Raw genomic sequence first — 14,394 nt, forward strand, 5'->3', positions numbered from 1 at the left:
TAGTCATTCTCTAAAATATCAAATTTGCCTTTTAGATTCTGTTTGAGTTTGTCTAAACAGATATATAAAAACTTATTACCTCTGTCAATCATAGAAAATACGCGTATAAATACATGACTTGCAATTGTAAGATCAGTAGCTAAAACAATATCCACAGTGTGAAGAGGACGCACAGAAAGAAGCAATTGCAAGTGGATCATATAGGACAAGATAGAATATTAACTACAAATATTTAGTGTTGTAAATAATTAATCGATTGTCCAAACTCACAGATCTCCTGCTTAGTTCAAAGCCTGTAAACACATCTCATATTGATATGGTTAGCACTCATACCAATAGCTTGAAACAAACCCCTACATTTTGTTGCAACAAAGAATGTATATATCATAAGAATCACTTATTTACCATAAAAAATCAGCCAAGAAAAACTGATGTTCATCGAGGAACATTAGAATGCTAGAATGTAACTTGAATTTTCGGCCAAGCATCGGCAAGCACGAGCACACTCATCACAAGTTGCTCGATTTCTCCAGAATCTTAGAAGCTGCTCGTATTCCACTGAGCACTGCACCTTCGACGTTAGGGCTCGCACAAAAATCTCCACATATGGCCAACCTCTTATTCTTGTCCCACAAACATTTCTCGTCCCCACCAATAGCAATAGCTGGAAAGGCGCTGCCCCTGAGTTCAAAGTTGAATGCTCAGTGACTTAATCTAGTAAGAGAACTGATTCTTAAACAACAAAGGACACATGGCAGCAATTACATGATTCAGAAAAAATAATATCATGACCATTAAGCAACCACATCAAAATATAAACTCAAGTTCAAGCTTGATGCAGACAGTAGAATTTCATATCGACTTTATGTAAGTGAATGAATAAATGCATGAGAGCAACAACAAATTTATTTATAGAAAACTGCTATATATTTGGCTTGCCTAAATCCCTAGTAAGCTAGATGCATGAGGACCGGCACCTGAACATTTGTACTAACCATCTATGAGCTTTCATGAAAAATGGACGAGGAATATTGATTCCCGTAGCCTGAAATTCACACAATAATTCTTCTGCCACCTTAGACAAGGCATCACTGGAAAGTTTCTTGAGACCAGTTCTTGCTATTACAGCCTGCGCATACTCTGCTGTTGAATGCAATACCCAACACTCACTAGATATGAAAGACTAAAGTTAATACGGAAACAGAAAGAAGAAAAGGAATAGTGGTTATGAGACAGCATTATCAATCATATACAAGCTTACCAATTGGATGATGCATGAGAACGGCCTGGCTTACTACTATCACAATAAGCCCAGCTTAAAACCTGGGAGTTCTTGAATGAAACACCTTTTAAAGGAATCTGAGAGTTGGCAACCAGGTCAGACAGCAAAATGGCCACAACCATAAATGACAGGGCGATGAAAGGTCAACAAATAAACTTTAAAGAGCCTTCCATTGCAAAGAATCACATGAAATTCTTTCTGATGACAACTAAGATATTCAATGGCATTGAGGACATGATGTTGCAATATAAAGACAAGGAAATAAACAGCTTACTTATCAATCAAGTAATACAGGGCACTTCATAAACAAAATAATCCTAATTATCAGAAACAGATTTTATGATTAACTAATATAGGTGCTTAAAATAAATTTTATACCATCTGCATCTTAAGAACATACTAAGTCCTATTTTCCATACTATATCCAATTACACTAAATATGGGGAATTCCATATCTCTGGGTATTTCAAGTCATTCATGGATTTCACCAAGAATTCACCTACCTTTCTAAACTGCAATCAGCCATGTAACTTTACATACAATTATAAATTAAAAGATAAGCTGGAAAAATTAAATAAAGTAAGACAGACCAGACAAAAGATAGCTCCAATAAAGTACAATCATCATAGAGAAGGCAACATACAGCAGATCTCCAAATGACAAATCAAGGCCCTTGCCTGAAGAAGCATTTAGGTAACAGAAGATAAACACTTCTAAAAACAAGCAAGATTGTAAACAGCACACCCATATCTGATGCAAAAGCCATTCGCATTGCAAGGTATGATAAAGTATCATGGTAGATTATAAATTTAGAAAAAGATGAATTACACCCTAGATGGCTCAAATAATCTTCATTATTACATAGCAAGAAGAAACAAGGAACTCTATATATTATAGTAATCTGATACTAATAAGATCAAAACTGATTGCCAAAAATTGATATGCAAAACACACCCAGATAGTACTGTACATTTATCTAACAAGAATGGTATTTAAATACTGAAAAATGAAAACAGAATATTTTCATGAAATGGAGAACTATATTGTGAATGAAAAAAATCTTACCCAAGATAAAGGTTCAGAAAATGCCAACATAAGAGCAAAACATGCACGAATAGGAATATCTTGTGAAAGGATTGCCAAATCTGGAGATGATGTTATATCTGACAATATCATACAGGAGTAGAAAAACTAAATCAGCATATTTATTAAATAAAATACACATTTAAAAGGTATTGATTCATCATTTGAACAAAGGTGCCAACACTAACAGTGATTTTTGGTACATGGTATGCACATAAAGTTTGATGGGTTAATAAAAAATAATAATTCAGTTATCTGGGTGATGTAGGATATGCTTGTGGTGAACAGAATAAGTATTTGTTTATTTATTTCTTAGTGAGAAGACAAACAAATTCTCAAACATCATATCTAAGATGCACCAATCACCCCTTACAATGTAATCATATTACATTAAGTACCACAGATTTTTCATAAAATAAAGGTAAAGCAAATACATGTATAACATCAAACAGAAAAATATAATAGGTAGTTAATTTCAAGTGGAAGATAAATTGTATTCTAAGACATATGAACCTTAGAATCAGAACAAGAGCATACCAAGAGGTGGTGGCCTTCCAGTGACTCCTGTAAATCTTGCTGATACTACATTTTTGTCTGATGCCACCACACCATCAAACTGACCTAAATCTTGCCCATCCACGCTAATCAGTGACCACGAATTTCTATCACAAAGCCAATCCACTTTTCCAACAGTGATCCCATATTTGGCTTCGACTCCTGAAAAGTAAATTTGATAACAAAAAAGAAATTACCAGGAGCATATCCAATAAATCAAAAGGCAGTGTTCCTAAGCTGCAAGGCTAACCAGGGTCTGAGCAAAGTGCTTTACACATTGAATTCATGCCTGGAACTCCAACATACTTCTTAGTTGTTCCTTCCTGAAAGTGTAAAAATCATCTAGTTCTTATTATGTGGACTGTGTATATGCCCATAGCAAAATGTTTGGGTAGCTAGTTTGACTATATGCACATAATACATTCTTGATGCTTCCAAACAGATAATGCATTCTATGTCAGCAAATGATTAAAAATCATACACATTATTAACTATAAGAAAAGTAAAGCTACAGCATCACACACACACTCCGTTGTCCCATGAGTAAAACAATTTTCTCCCTCCAAAAACTATGTTAAGCTGGAATTCTTGATATCTGCAAATACAAATGCATCAACACAGAATTCTAGAATATAGGATATTAATCTGGATTCTGGCATGTTAAATCGTCTGGAACAGTCTAACTATGTGACTCACAGCCTCCCAATGCTTAAATTTATGAGATAGCAATGGACCAATAAATCAAGTTATATGCAACAATCTAAGATCATGGACTACAGCAGCTTATATAGTGTGTCACAAAATAGACCTGCAAAACAGATGCATCATAATCATCTGAGAGTGTCTTGATCCGAAAAGATTGCACATGAGTCATATGTGAAATGATCAACAAATCATACATGGACCAATAACTGAATCAAAACCTCAACCATTAGAAGTAATTATTGATGAAATTGTCTTTTTCTTCACTCTTTTATAATGTGTAACTCTGATGAAGCTTCTTACTTAATGTTAGATTGAGTCCAGTACACTTTGCAATGCATCTTATCTCTTTACCTAGATATAAGTGGTTGGATCTTTAGAAACACTGCATGAATTACAATTAATAAAACCACAAACATAAGACTAAGTCATCCAATAATGTGTTTTACCTACTCAATCAACTTAAATTAAAATATCCTCTTTCCAATGCATGCTAATAAGTTAGTTTTCATTGTAAATTTAAATAACTTGTTGTAGTGAAAATATGAGCCACAAGAAACTAACTTATGTATGCCCTGCATAATTTTTCATCTGATCTTTCATAGTTTAAGGAAACATCCCTCACTAATATTATGTTGAAAAATGAAATGTATTCATTTGTCAAGTAATCAAAATTTCAAATCTCTATCAACAGTGAAATTTCTCCTCCTTTCTTACCTGTGGACATAGAGTAAAAGGCCAAAACACCATGGCCAACATGACAATCCAGAATGTCAGGCTCTAAGAGCAGGAGACAACTGAGGTTAATTATAGAAGTTGGTTCCAATTATAAGCTCTCCAAATTTGAACATAGTGTATTGAAACAAGTGTATTCATGTTCATTTGTCTTGCAGATACAAAAGGACAAATAAATAAGAAGCTAAGAAATGCAGCTGCTGTTTCGAAAATGAGCTCATCAAAGGATGATTTATACTCCATCCAATCATTTTTTGGTTCTCATAATTTTCAGTTATTCAATAAAAAATTAAGTTGCAATATCCTGTAACAGAATGCTTGTAATTGACTAGCCTTTACAGAGTCCAAGCAATCCTTCTTGTAGACATCTCTGACAAAGCTTGTGATTATATTTATAGTGCTCTGGTACAAGTGTCGGAAAAAATATGTTTATTTCTTCTTGCAAAATTGTTCATTCTTGCATAATGTCATTTCACTCAACTAAGTTGCCAAAAAAATTTGGAGTGCAGATTCTTCTCTGTTTCTGTAAAAACTAAAAATGTTAGTTGCGTATACTTTATACACAAATTCTTCAAACTTGATGTTCTTAGCCATGCATGCACCTGTAATTTCTTCAAAAGCATTTTTCACACAAAAAATGATTACCTTCTATATGTGCAAGAGCACAATTACCTTTGGCTGGCACTAAATGCTCCCTTAGATCCAATAAATTGCAATAGAAGTCTTGAAGGAAAAATTTTAGCAAACAGTGCACATGCATTACCGAAGAAAAATAAAATAAAATTAAAAACACTGTACAAACAAGGACCAAGCAATTCCGACAAGTTTTCGGATTAACCTTCTCGAAATCGACGAACTTGCCGGTGCTCTGATCAAAAGACCCGAACGGCACCTGCCACTCAGAGACGAGGCCACGCGCTTCCCAGGATCTCACAACGCCCATCACCTCCATGTCACTGACCGAGAAGTACGGCGCCCCATGGTCGAAGAAGAGCACCCTCCCATCCTCCGTGGTCTCTCTACACCAACCACACACCCTTAGCAGATTCCACCTTCCTCATAAAGGCTTCCGCAGTCAACACAGAACACTAAAGTCCAGAAAAAGACCTCCTCTGAGACATCCTCCCGCCGGCACCCCGGCCGGTCTCGAACACGGTGACCGAAACGCCTCCGGCGGCCAGGATGGACGCGCAGACCGCTCCGGAGACTGGCAGATCATGTTGTCGTCGGTGAAATCAAGAAAACGGAAACAAAATCTAAATAATTATCGCAAATTACTTCCGCTGCCGATGACGGCAACCTTGGAGAGGCTTCCGCTACTCATGGTGGCGCGTCCACCTGGAGACGAGAGGGAAGAGATCGCCAAGTTTGCACGCTGATCTCGCCGACAGGCCCAAAGCTTCGGGTAACGCAACCGACCGAGCTGCACAGAGAGAGAGAGAGCGAGAGAGAAGCGAATGAGTGGCTTGCGATCGGGACCGACGTGTCGCTACTGCAGCAGCTCGTTGGTGTAGGCAACACGAACGGGGGAACTAAATTTGTATCGATTTGAAATCAATTTTAACATTAATTATAATATTAAATACTTTTTATTTATTCGAGTTACATTAAACATATACTTTCTAACGTAACATAAATATACGCCAAAAATTACCTGATACACATATACGACTCAAAAATCATAATCTAATTTACCGGATTCGTGGATTGCCCGATAAGTATGATCACGCAATCAGATGGTTGGGATGCGATCATAGGGAGATCCAAAGATGGTGAACATCCCATCCTAATCTTGTATGACTGATCTGATGATATCAAATACTACATACCTGTTAGTGTAAACATTTTTAAGCCGTGGCCTCGGGGCGGATGCGGCTCGGTTCAGATCTGGATGACAGAGAATCTCCCGGGGGAGGAGCTCCTCGGGACAGGCGGGACTCGACGGTTTCCTCCGAGAAGGGGCTCTTCGCCTGTGCGCCCGATGAGAGCGCTTCTTCCTCGTACCTGCACACAGGTCGGGTCGGAAGCTCGGCCCGACCCCTCCGACAATCAAGTTAGTGATGTAGAGTGAGGATTTCATATGAAGAAAGGTTTTTGTGTCGGTCTCCTCCCCCTTTTCCTTTAGGACTCGGGGGGTATTTATAGGTAAGTTTGAGGTTACCTGACGGGCCTGTCGACGGGGACAGGATCATACCTCTGATGGCGTCTGACATGGCCGTTGGCGTTGCGTGGAGAACCGAATTGCCGCAGGGTATGGGCGAACCTCGGTCGTCGTGTTTCTCCGCCTCGGCCAAGCATGCCGGGTCAGACGACGATGGGATCGTTGTTTGAGACTGGGTGACATCAGCGTACATCGCGTCGACATTATTGTCCTCTTTTGGGGCAGAGTGTCATCTAGGCGTGACTGACGTCGTGACACACATCATGTCGCCATTATTACCCTTATCAATACCTTTCTTCATGATCCACGTGAGGAATTTGAATGAACAGATCATTATATTGTATCATAGTAGAAGAAATTTCTATGCTCGAGTTTCTATCGAAATCATCAAAATTATCTATCAACACACACACACACACACACACACACATATATATATATATATATATATATATATATATATATATATATATATATATATATATATATATATATATATATATATATATATATATATATATATAATCATTATATTGATTTAGATTCCTAAATAAATAAATCATTATCGCATCGCCGACGATCATGACATCTATAAGATAAATAAGCCTGATCAGTGACCCGTTGACTTTCCTTTGTGCGTCTTTAGATTGTCAACTGAGGCCCTAAAGTTTGTCTGCTTATACATGTAGACCTCATCAGCTGATTATTTTGTTCACACCTTTTCATATTGGTATGTATTCATGTTGTTGTCTATCCTTGAACCCCCTCAATTAAACAATTAAAGGATCTTCTATTACTGGTCAACCAAGGAAAACAAAATGAATTGCCCTTTGACCATGAACACAAAAGAACATCGAAGAATCATAGTGACAGATATCTTGGAAGGCCTCAACAACATCAACAAAATGAATTGCTCTTTGACCATGAACACAGAAGAACATCGAAGAATCATAGTGAGAGATATCTTGGAAGGCCTCAACAACGTCAACAAAATACGCGAGGGTAGATGACACCAGGAATTCCAGTCTCGGAGACGATACGACCTCGCCACCTAACGAAAGATCTGGTCGATCTCATCGTTTACTGTGAGAATGGGACACTGACTTTGAATGAGTCAACACGCCCCAACATCACGATCTGACGCATGTGTCTTACCGGTTGTGTTGGGGAACATGTCAACGGCATCGGACGGTGGGAACATGAATCTTGACGCAAACCAAAAGGTTACCTGCACCAAGAGCTTTCATACGTACAATGGCAGGGCAGCAGGACGAATGCAGGTCTGAATTTTTGTTGTATTTTATGCCATATTTTCTTGAATTAACGGATCAGTTCGACCGTGACGATCTGTATCATGGAGAACTCTCTGTTGCATGCGTCAGCTCGTAGAACATTAAAAAGGGGTTGAGAAAAGGAGGGGAGTATCACGAGCTCCTCTCAGTTTCTTGGGCTTCCGTTGAACGGATCTCGATTGCTGTTCCTCAGAAAAAGGTGCGTCTTTTACGCCCTCGTTGCTCTTCCTTGCAGCAATTCCGATTTCCGTTCCTAAGATTCGTGTCTGTTTAGTTCTTCCGCATCAGGATTTCTAAGTTTATTAGGTCGAGGGTGGGATTAGCATTTGCACCTTCCATTTCTTGTTCAGTATCGCGTAGATTTTTTTTGTTTCTCTTCTTCTTCCCGTATTTTGAGATGGTGAAGGATGATTGGATTTCAAGACAAGATTGTGGTGTTCAGAGTACGTTATTTGAGGTTTTCTATTACTCAAATTCTTAAGCGGCCGCTGTTGGATTTTCCATATCTCTTCCTGCTACTCCAGCTTTCTTAGTCTAACCTGTACTTGATTTAGTGTGAAGGACATCGATGATCATCTACATAGGCTCAGAGTTGCTGCATATTTGCAGTGCTGTTACACTTTCTTTCTTGTTTAACATGCCGGGAAAATTTTAGAGATCCTGTTCTGTCTAGTCATCGATCACCTTCCCAAGTCTACATGCTTGTTAGGTTTGATTTATGGAATTTAATTTGTGATTATGCTTCTTCCCCTTTTCAGTATCTTTGAGTCGGCGATATGCCTTTCCTAAAGATCATAAACTTGGGAAGTTGCTTGAAATAAAACAAATAGGGTAGACTGAGTATTTTATTTTTTCTTTTGCTTATTTTCGTTTATTTTGCTTTCTTTCTTTTTGTGGGGAGTTATCCTGCGAGATTGTAATAATATCATTTTGGCACCCTTGATTAATTATAGACTAAAAGCCAAACGAGAGTGGATAAGCATATGTGAGCTCTTTAATCTGTTGTTGCACTTAGAATCAATGATTCTACCTCTCTTGCTTGCTAAACTTTCTCTCTGCTTTGTTGCCCCATGGTTTGGTGCTGCTTCTCTGCTGTTCCATCTTAGTTTCACTTCAGTGCCTGATGATTACTGATATTTGTATATTGTGGATTAGAAGGTTTAACGTGAAGTCATCATGCTAAGAAGTAGAATGATGCTTATGTGGTTTCATCTGCCACTTGCCTTAAAACTTATTGAAGTTATAATAGACAGTATTCATGTGAAAATCGTGAGATTTCCTTAAGAAAAAACATCTTACAGATATGAGAACGTGAGTTTCAACTTGACATACTCAGAATCAAGTGTAATTTGTGGATTTGTAAGTGTTTGAGTCAAATGTTTTTTTCGGCAGCATAATTACATTTCACTGATTGGCTTTCAGAATACAGTTTGCAGAATTGAAAATCTTCCTTCTGGGTCTTGATTACCATTTTGACCTGGTAACCCTTTGTATTGTTGACAGTGAAAAGAGAAGTCAGGTTTCAAGGGAATTCAGAAATCTGAATACTAATGCTGCAAGCCAAATTTAGAAAGCCAATCAATAGAACCATTTTGCTTCTCTGCATATGCAGAAAACTTTAATAGAATAAGACTTATGAAGGAAGGAAAACATATTTCCAGTAAATGTGTCCTAGGTTTGGTGGAGGCAAAAGATGAAGGCCACTGGATTGCTTTTTCTGGATCCCCTTCAATCCAAAAATCTGATGCCTTTAAAAAGCCTGGCAAGATAACTTTGCTTTCACTCTTGTATATCCTTGTTTTGTCTGATATCTGATTTGATGTTAATTGCATGCAGTCTAAACTGTATGCCTATAGATCTGCTATGCCATTGATTGGAAAAGCCTCCATTGCTGATTGCCATTGTGTTGCTTGGTTAAACTTCTCATCAGCATTTAAAATCCTAAAAGAAACCTTTAAATGTCCCATGGAGTGGAGATGATGATTGTATCTCCTTGGATGTCATCCATTCTATTTAATAACCAAATAAGATCTGTTTTTGTTGTTCACAATCCTTGCAGCCTCAACAGGTATTTTACATATGTCAATAGTAATGGTAGAAAGCAAATTTATCTGTCTATTTATGATGTTAAGTGACAAATATTAGCATAGTGAAGAATTTTTGTAGTCTAGTATACTTTCATTACTTGGGGGATACAAACTACATAGCAGCACCATTATTTCATTTTCATAGGAAGTTACAAAATTAAAGATACAAGTTCCTCGGATAGTCATTTAGTTTATTTGAAACACCAGATTCTGTAACCTTGAGTTAACCTGAATTGCTTGATCTCATGGATTTTATTTGATAAACAAAGCCCTGCTAATACTAGTTTGGGACTTGCATAATCTTAAATTATTCATCAGGTTAGATGAACTTGGGTTATTTAGGAATAACTAATGTCATGGCACTAGCTTTGGGAGTTCAATGTTAATCAGCAGCTTTTGTGATATTTTTTGTATTGTATGATGTTTTACATCATTGTGGTCAAATCTGACAGGATTCCTCGCTTCATCCCTTACCAATACAACATTAAAAGGTCGACCTTTGGTTTAATTCAATGATCATGCCTTGTTTTTCTTTTCTATTCAAAAAGAAAGGTCCTTCACGACTGCAACTAAAATATCAAGGTAAATACATTGACTACTCGGATATTTGATTACAAAAACTTTGCATCTTCCTCAATTACTGATGGAACTGGTGTTAATCTCAGAATTTGCAGAAATTGAAAATGTAAAGATATACTCTTACAATGAATTAAGGCATGCAACAGAAGATTTTAGTCTTGGCAATAAAATCGGTGAAGGTGGTTTTGGTTATGTATACAAGGTGACTAGCGTGTCTTGCACTTGATAATTTTCAACCAGCATAAGTGAACAATATTTTATCCTGTTCTTGATTGACTTCTATAGGGGAAGCTTAAAGATGGTTCGATTGTCGCTATAAAAGTGCTCTCCGCTGAGTCAAAACAAGGAGTACGAGAATTTTTGAATGAGCTTAAAGCCATATCCACTATTGCTCATGAGAATCTGGTTAAGATTTATGGTTGCTGTGTTGAGCAAGATCAGAGAATCTTAGTGTACAATTATGTTGAGAACAACAGCCTTGCACAAACACTTTTAGGTATATTCAACCTTGAAATAGTTTTCTAAATCTTTCGTTTGTCATGTGATTTGCAATGTACTGATTTCTACAGTAATTTAATTTAGTATTTTACTTGTTCTTGCCAATTATTAGGTAAGGGCTACAGTAACATTCAATTCACCTGGAGGATAAGAGCTAAGATATGCATTGGAGTTGCTCGGGGTCTTGCATTCCTACATGAGGAAGTTCAACCTCATATTATTCATCGGGATATAAAAGCCAGTAATGTTCTTCTCGATAAGGATCTGACTCCCAAGATTTCAGACTTTGGTTTGGCAAGGCTCTTGCCATCAAATATGACCCATATCAGTACTAGGGTTGCAGGGACAGTGTGAGTTTCAGATCCCTAGACTTATTCTGTTAACTATGGCTATTGCACTCATGTTACCAGTCTTTAATTTTATTTCCTTTGATCTTTAATTGTAATGTAATTTCTAACATCGTCATCTAGAATGAAATGATGCAGTATCATCTGTGTTAAACATGCTATTTTGGTTATTTTGCATATAAGCTGACATGAGAATGATTGATTGAAGCTAATTGGAAGGCATATAAGGCCCATAAGTTTTTTATTTGTTCCTTTTATGGCATATTTTTTATTCTTAATTCGCTTTCTTCAACCAAGTTTCACTTCTTCCTGATTTTTTACTTCAATGTGCTTTATAGAGGCTACTTAGCACCTGAATATGCTCTAAGGGGGCAATTGACAAGGAGGGCAGATATTTACAGCTTTGGTGTTCTTCTATTAGAAATAGTCAGTGGCAGATCTAATGTAAACACAAGATTGCCATATGAAGATCAACTTCTGCTTGAAAGGGTAAAACATTTTTTATTTCCATCAATGTGCATTTCTTCATAGTTTTGGATGATCTAATCTGTGATGTTAAGTTTTTTTTATAGTGTCTTCTTCTTTTTGTCCTTTACTTTTCCTTTCTCCTTGTCTTGATTTCTTTACATGAGCACATACATATATTCTTTTCTTCTTCGAAGGATTTTCATGTTTTCCTGGAGAACTACAAGTAAATCACAATGTATCACTGCATTTGATGTGGCAAATGTTCTGATGTAGAAATAAACACTTGGTGTTTTTAAGTTGGTTCATCATATCATGACTCTAATGGTTCTGAAGTTCCATGTGTTTCCTGGAGAACTACAAGTAAATCACACTGTATCACTGCATTTGATGTGGCAAATGTTCTGATGTCGAAATAAACACTTGGTGTTTTTAAGTTGGTTCATCATATCATGACTCTAATGGTTCTGAAGTTCCATGTGTTTCCTGGAGAACTACAAGTAAATCACACTGTATCACTGCATTTGATGTGGCAAATGTTCTGATGTTGAAATAAACACTTGGTGTTTTTAAGTTGGTTCATCATATCATGACTCTAATGGTCCTTATAAGAAGTCCTGATCAAAGCATGCTGTGATTTTTTCTGCATAAATTCTCATATCCTCATTCAAGCCGCAAACACATAAACAGAAAAACATTTTTCTGTTCAATTATCTTCCGAAATCATTGCACAAACTTCAGATATTACAAACTGTTTTGAGTATTGGTTTCATATCTGCAAGCAGCTTGTTTTCTTGCTCACGCATTTGATACTATTGATGGAAGGTCCACCACAAATCCCTGATAACTGGCATGCTGAATTGTCCATATTGGCACTACTTAAACATCCCTGGTTTTCGAATATGGATTCTGATACTGCAATCTTTCCTGATTGAATAGTACTGATTTTTTTTCTAGTTTCAATTGGTTTTTCTTCTCTTATGATCATTCTAGATGATTAGTCAGGCCGACATAAACCTAGGAGCTGTTCTAAATGTTTTTTTTTTCAAATAACTTTGCAGACATGGGCACTATACGAGCGTGGAGAGCTGGAGCAGATAGTAGACACTTCCCTGAATGATGATTTTGATGCTGAGGAGGCATGCAAGTACTTGAAAGTTGGCCTTCTGTGCACACAAGACAACCCAAAATTACGTCCCGCAATGTCTGCTGTCGTCATGATGCTGATCGGCGAGAAGGATGTCAGCGAGCAGATCATGAAGCCTGGGTTAATATCAGACTTCATGGACCTGAAAATTAAACACCAAAAGGTGAGTGAAGACTTCATGGACCAGAAAATTAAACACCAGAAGATGAGTGTAAACATGTTCCCTGCTTCTACTTCACTGGAGGCATCGACTGTGTCATCAATGACGACGACAAACATGTCAGTGACCTTCACTTCTACAGCTGATCATGCCTGAGGCAAAGTGATGTATGGCCTTGTGGATTGGCACTGTGATACAAATTTGTTCTTCCATTTGCTGCAATATATATGGGTTCTATCTAAAATCAGCTTGCTATCAGAGTGAGTTTGGTTGAGGAGATATCTAAGAAACTCGAGTCTTAAATTTTTGATATATTAGCTGAGTACATCTGCTTCTCTCTGAAACGAGTTTAGGGATATCGAAGTTTCCGCAAATAATCCACTCTTGTGCACCAATTGCCTTCAGTAATTATTCTTAGAGTTCTTCTCTGAGCATTTTGCTGTTTGCTCCGTAAACATGTTGATTTCAAGTTCAATGTGCTGCAATTGGAGATACGTGAGATACGTGACATGCAAGATGCTCCTCGATTCAATTTCTCGACACAACTTGTTCGACTTCCTTACATCCAAACCAAGTGAAGCACGAACTGATATCAAGTATTATTTTTTGTCTGAAATATGCCATACGGATAAATATTTACATTTGATATGGTTACTATTGTCAGTCAATCATGATTCCACAGGTGGAGTCTAAGTCTACCATATCAGCACATTATCGAAGATGTTCTTTGCTGAAATTCTATTCTAATACAAAGATCATCACTTTTTAAGCTTTTTATCTTCTATTATACATACGGATGCGGTACTAAAGGCCTTTTTTAGTATCATAAGTTAGATCGAATACTTTGAATCCTCCTCGATCTATGTTACTTAGTTCGAATAAAGATTAACTTGAGCGTCGAAGAACTCATCGCAATTCGAGTCATATGATACGCTCAGGTCATAAATCCTAATCGAACATCTTAGATTGAACACTTTGATCAAATAATTTTTTTGAACTTATGGAATCACATCTAAATCGCAAAAAAACAAACGAAGTCATATGAACTTCATCTTATTAAGTTAGTTGATTGTCTAAAATCTTTAGGTAATTTGGTCGACAGAAGAACTCAAACCAAACCAAATAGGCGGTTTCACCAGTTTGATATATTGTATTGGTTTGGCTATCCATGGATTCACTTGTACATCCTTCTTCTCCTTGTGCCTATCATAGTGGAACTCTTGTAAAGGAGAGCTGGTGAGGTGAAGATGGGCATAAAAAGGAACTTGGGATTCTTTTCAATGTGGCCCCTGCATTTTGTT

The 14,394-nt window shown here is 37.2% G+C and overlaps 2 protein-coding genes across 9 annotated transcripts; one reads left to right on the forward strand and one right to left on the reverse strand.

Annotated features, from left to right (window-relative positions):
* Positions 1-213: 213 nt before the first annotated feature.
* Positions 214-5,862, reverse strand: LOC135642206 (uncharacterized). 6 transcript variants are annotated; one of them, XM_065158150.1, is made up of 9 exons: positions 5,658-5,862; positions 5,465-5,564; positions 5,196-5,376; positions 3,171-3,243; positions 2,903-3,082; positions 2,348-2,445; positions 1,262-1,359; positions 978-1,169; positions 214-681 (listed from the first exon to the last, which is right to left on the reverse strand). In XM_065158150.1, the coding sequence occupies exons 2-9, from the start codon at positions 5,476-5,478 to the stop codon at positions 510-512; spliced, it is 1,008 nt and encodes a 335-aa protein (XP_065014222.1). In that variant the 5' UTR covers positions 5,479-5,564; positions 5,658-5,862; the 3' UTR covers positions 214-509. The 6 variants fall into 6 exon arrangements, 4 of the variants coding, with proteins under 4 accessions (XP_065014222.1, XP_065014220.1, XP_065014221.1 ...); XM_065158148.1 differs by having other exon boundaries at positions 5,636-5,861; XM_065158149.1 differs by having other exon boundaries at positions 996-1,169; positions 5,636-5,854.
* A 1,861-nt stretch (positions 5,863-7,723) lies between these two features.
* Positions 7,724-13,337, forward strand: LOC103990332 (cold-responsive protein kinase 1). Of its 3 annotated transcripts, XM_009409430.3 has the most exons (8): positions 7,758-7,798; positions 7,901-8,009; positions 10,350-10,479; positions 10,563-10,678; positions 10,762-10,972; positions 11,087-11,324; positions 11,660-11,810; positions 12,848-13,337. In XM_009409430.3, exons 3-8 carry the CDS (start codon positions 10,410-10,412, stop codon positions 13,247-13,249), a joined length of 1,188 nt encoding a protein of 395 aa, XP_009407705.2. In that variant the 5' UTR covers positions 7,758-7,798; positions 7,901-8,009; positions 10,350-10,409; the 3' UTR covers positions 13,250-13,337. The 3 variants fall into 3 exon arrangements, with proteins under 3 accessions (XP_009407706.2, XP_009407705.2, XP_009407704.2); XM_009409431.3 differs by lacking the exon at positions 7,901-8,009 and having other exon boundaries at positions 7,724-7,798; XM_009409429.3 differs by having other exon boundaries at positions 7,784-8,009.
* The last annotated feature ends 1,057 nt before the right edge of the window (positions 13,338-14,394 follow it).

This window comes from Musa acuminata, chromosome BXJ3-7, assembly GCF_036884655.1.
Source record: "Musa acuminata AAA Group cultivar baxijiao chromosome BXJ3-7, Cavendish_Baxijiao_AAA, whole genome shotgun sequence".
Lineage (NCBI taxonomy): Eukaryota > Viridiplantae > Streptophyta > Magnoliopsida > Zingiberales > Musaceae > Musa > Musa acuminata.

Excerpts from the sequence above, each read along its gene's own strand:
- LOC103990332 (XM_009409431.3), top strand. The coding sequence starts at position 10,410 with ATGATCATGCCTTGTTTTTCTTTTCTATTCAAAAAGAAAGGTCCTTCA. Across the intron at positions 10,480-10,562 it reads ACTGCAACTAAAATATCAAG|AATTTGCAGAAATTGAAAAT; the intron begins GTAAATACATTG and ends TGTTAATCTCAG. Across the intron at positions 11,325-11,659 it reads ACTAGGGTTGCAGGGACAGT|AGGCTACTTAGCACCTGAAT; the intron begins GTGAGTTTCAGA and ends TGTGCTTTATAG.
- LOC135642206 (XM_065158148.1), bottom strand. The coding sequence starts at position 5,681 with ATGAGTAGCGGAAGCCTCTCCAAGGTTGCCGTCATCGGCAGCGGAA. Across the intron at positions 3,083-3,170 it reads AGCACTTTGCTCAGACCCTG|GAGTCGAAGCCAAATATGGG; the intron begins GTTAGCCTTGCA and ends TTTACTTTTCAG. Across the intron at positions 682-977 it reads TGGTTAGTACAAATGTTCAG|GGGCAGCGCCTTTCCAGCTA; the intron begins GTGCCGGTCCTC and ends CTTTGAACTCAG.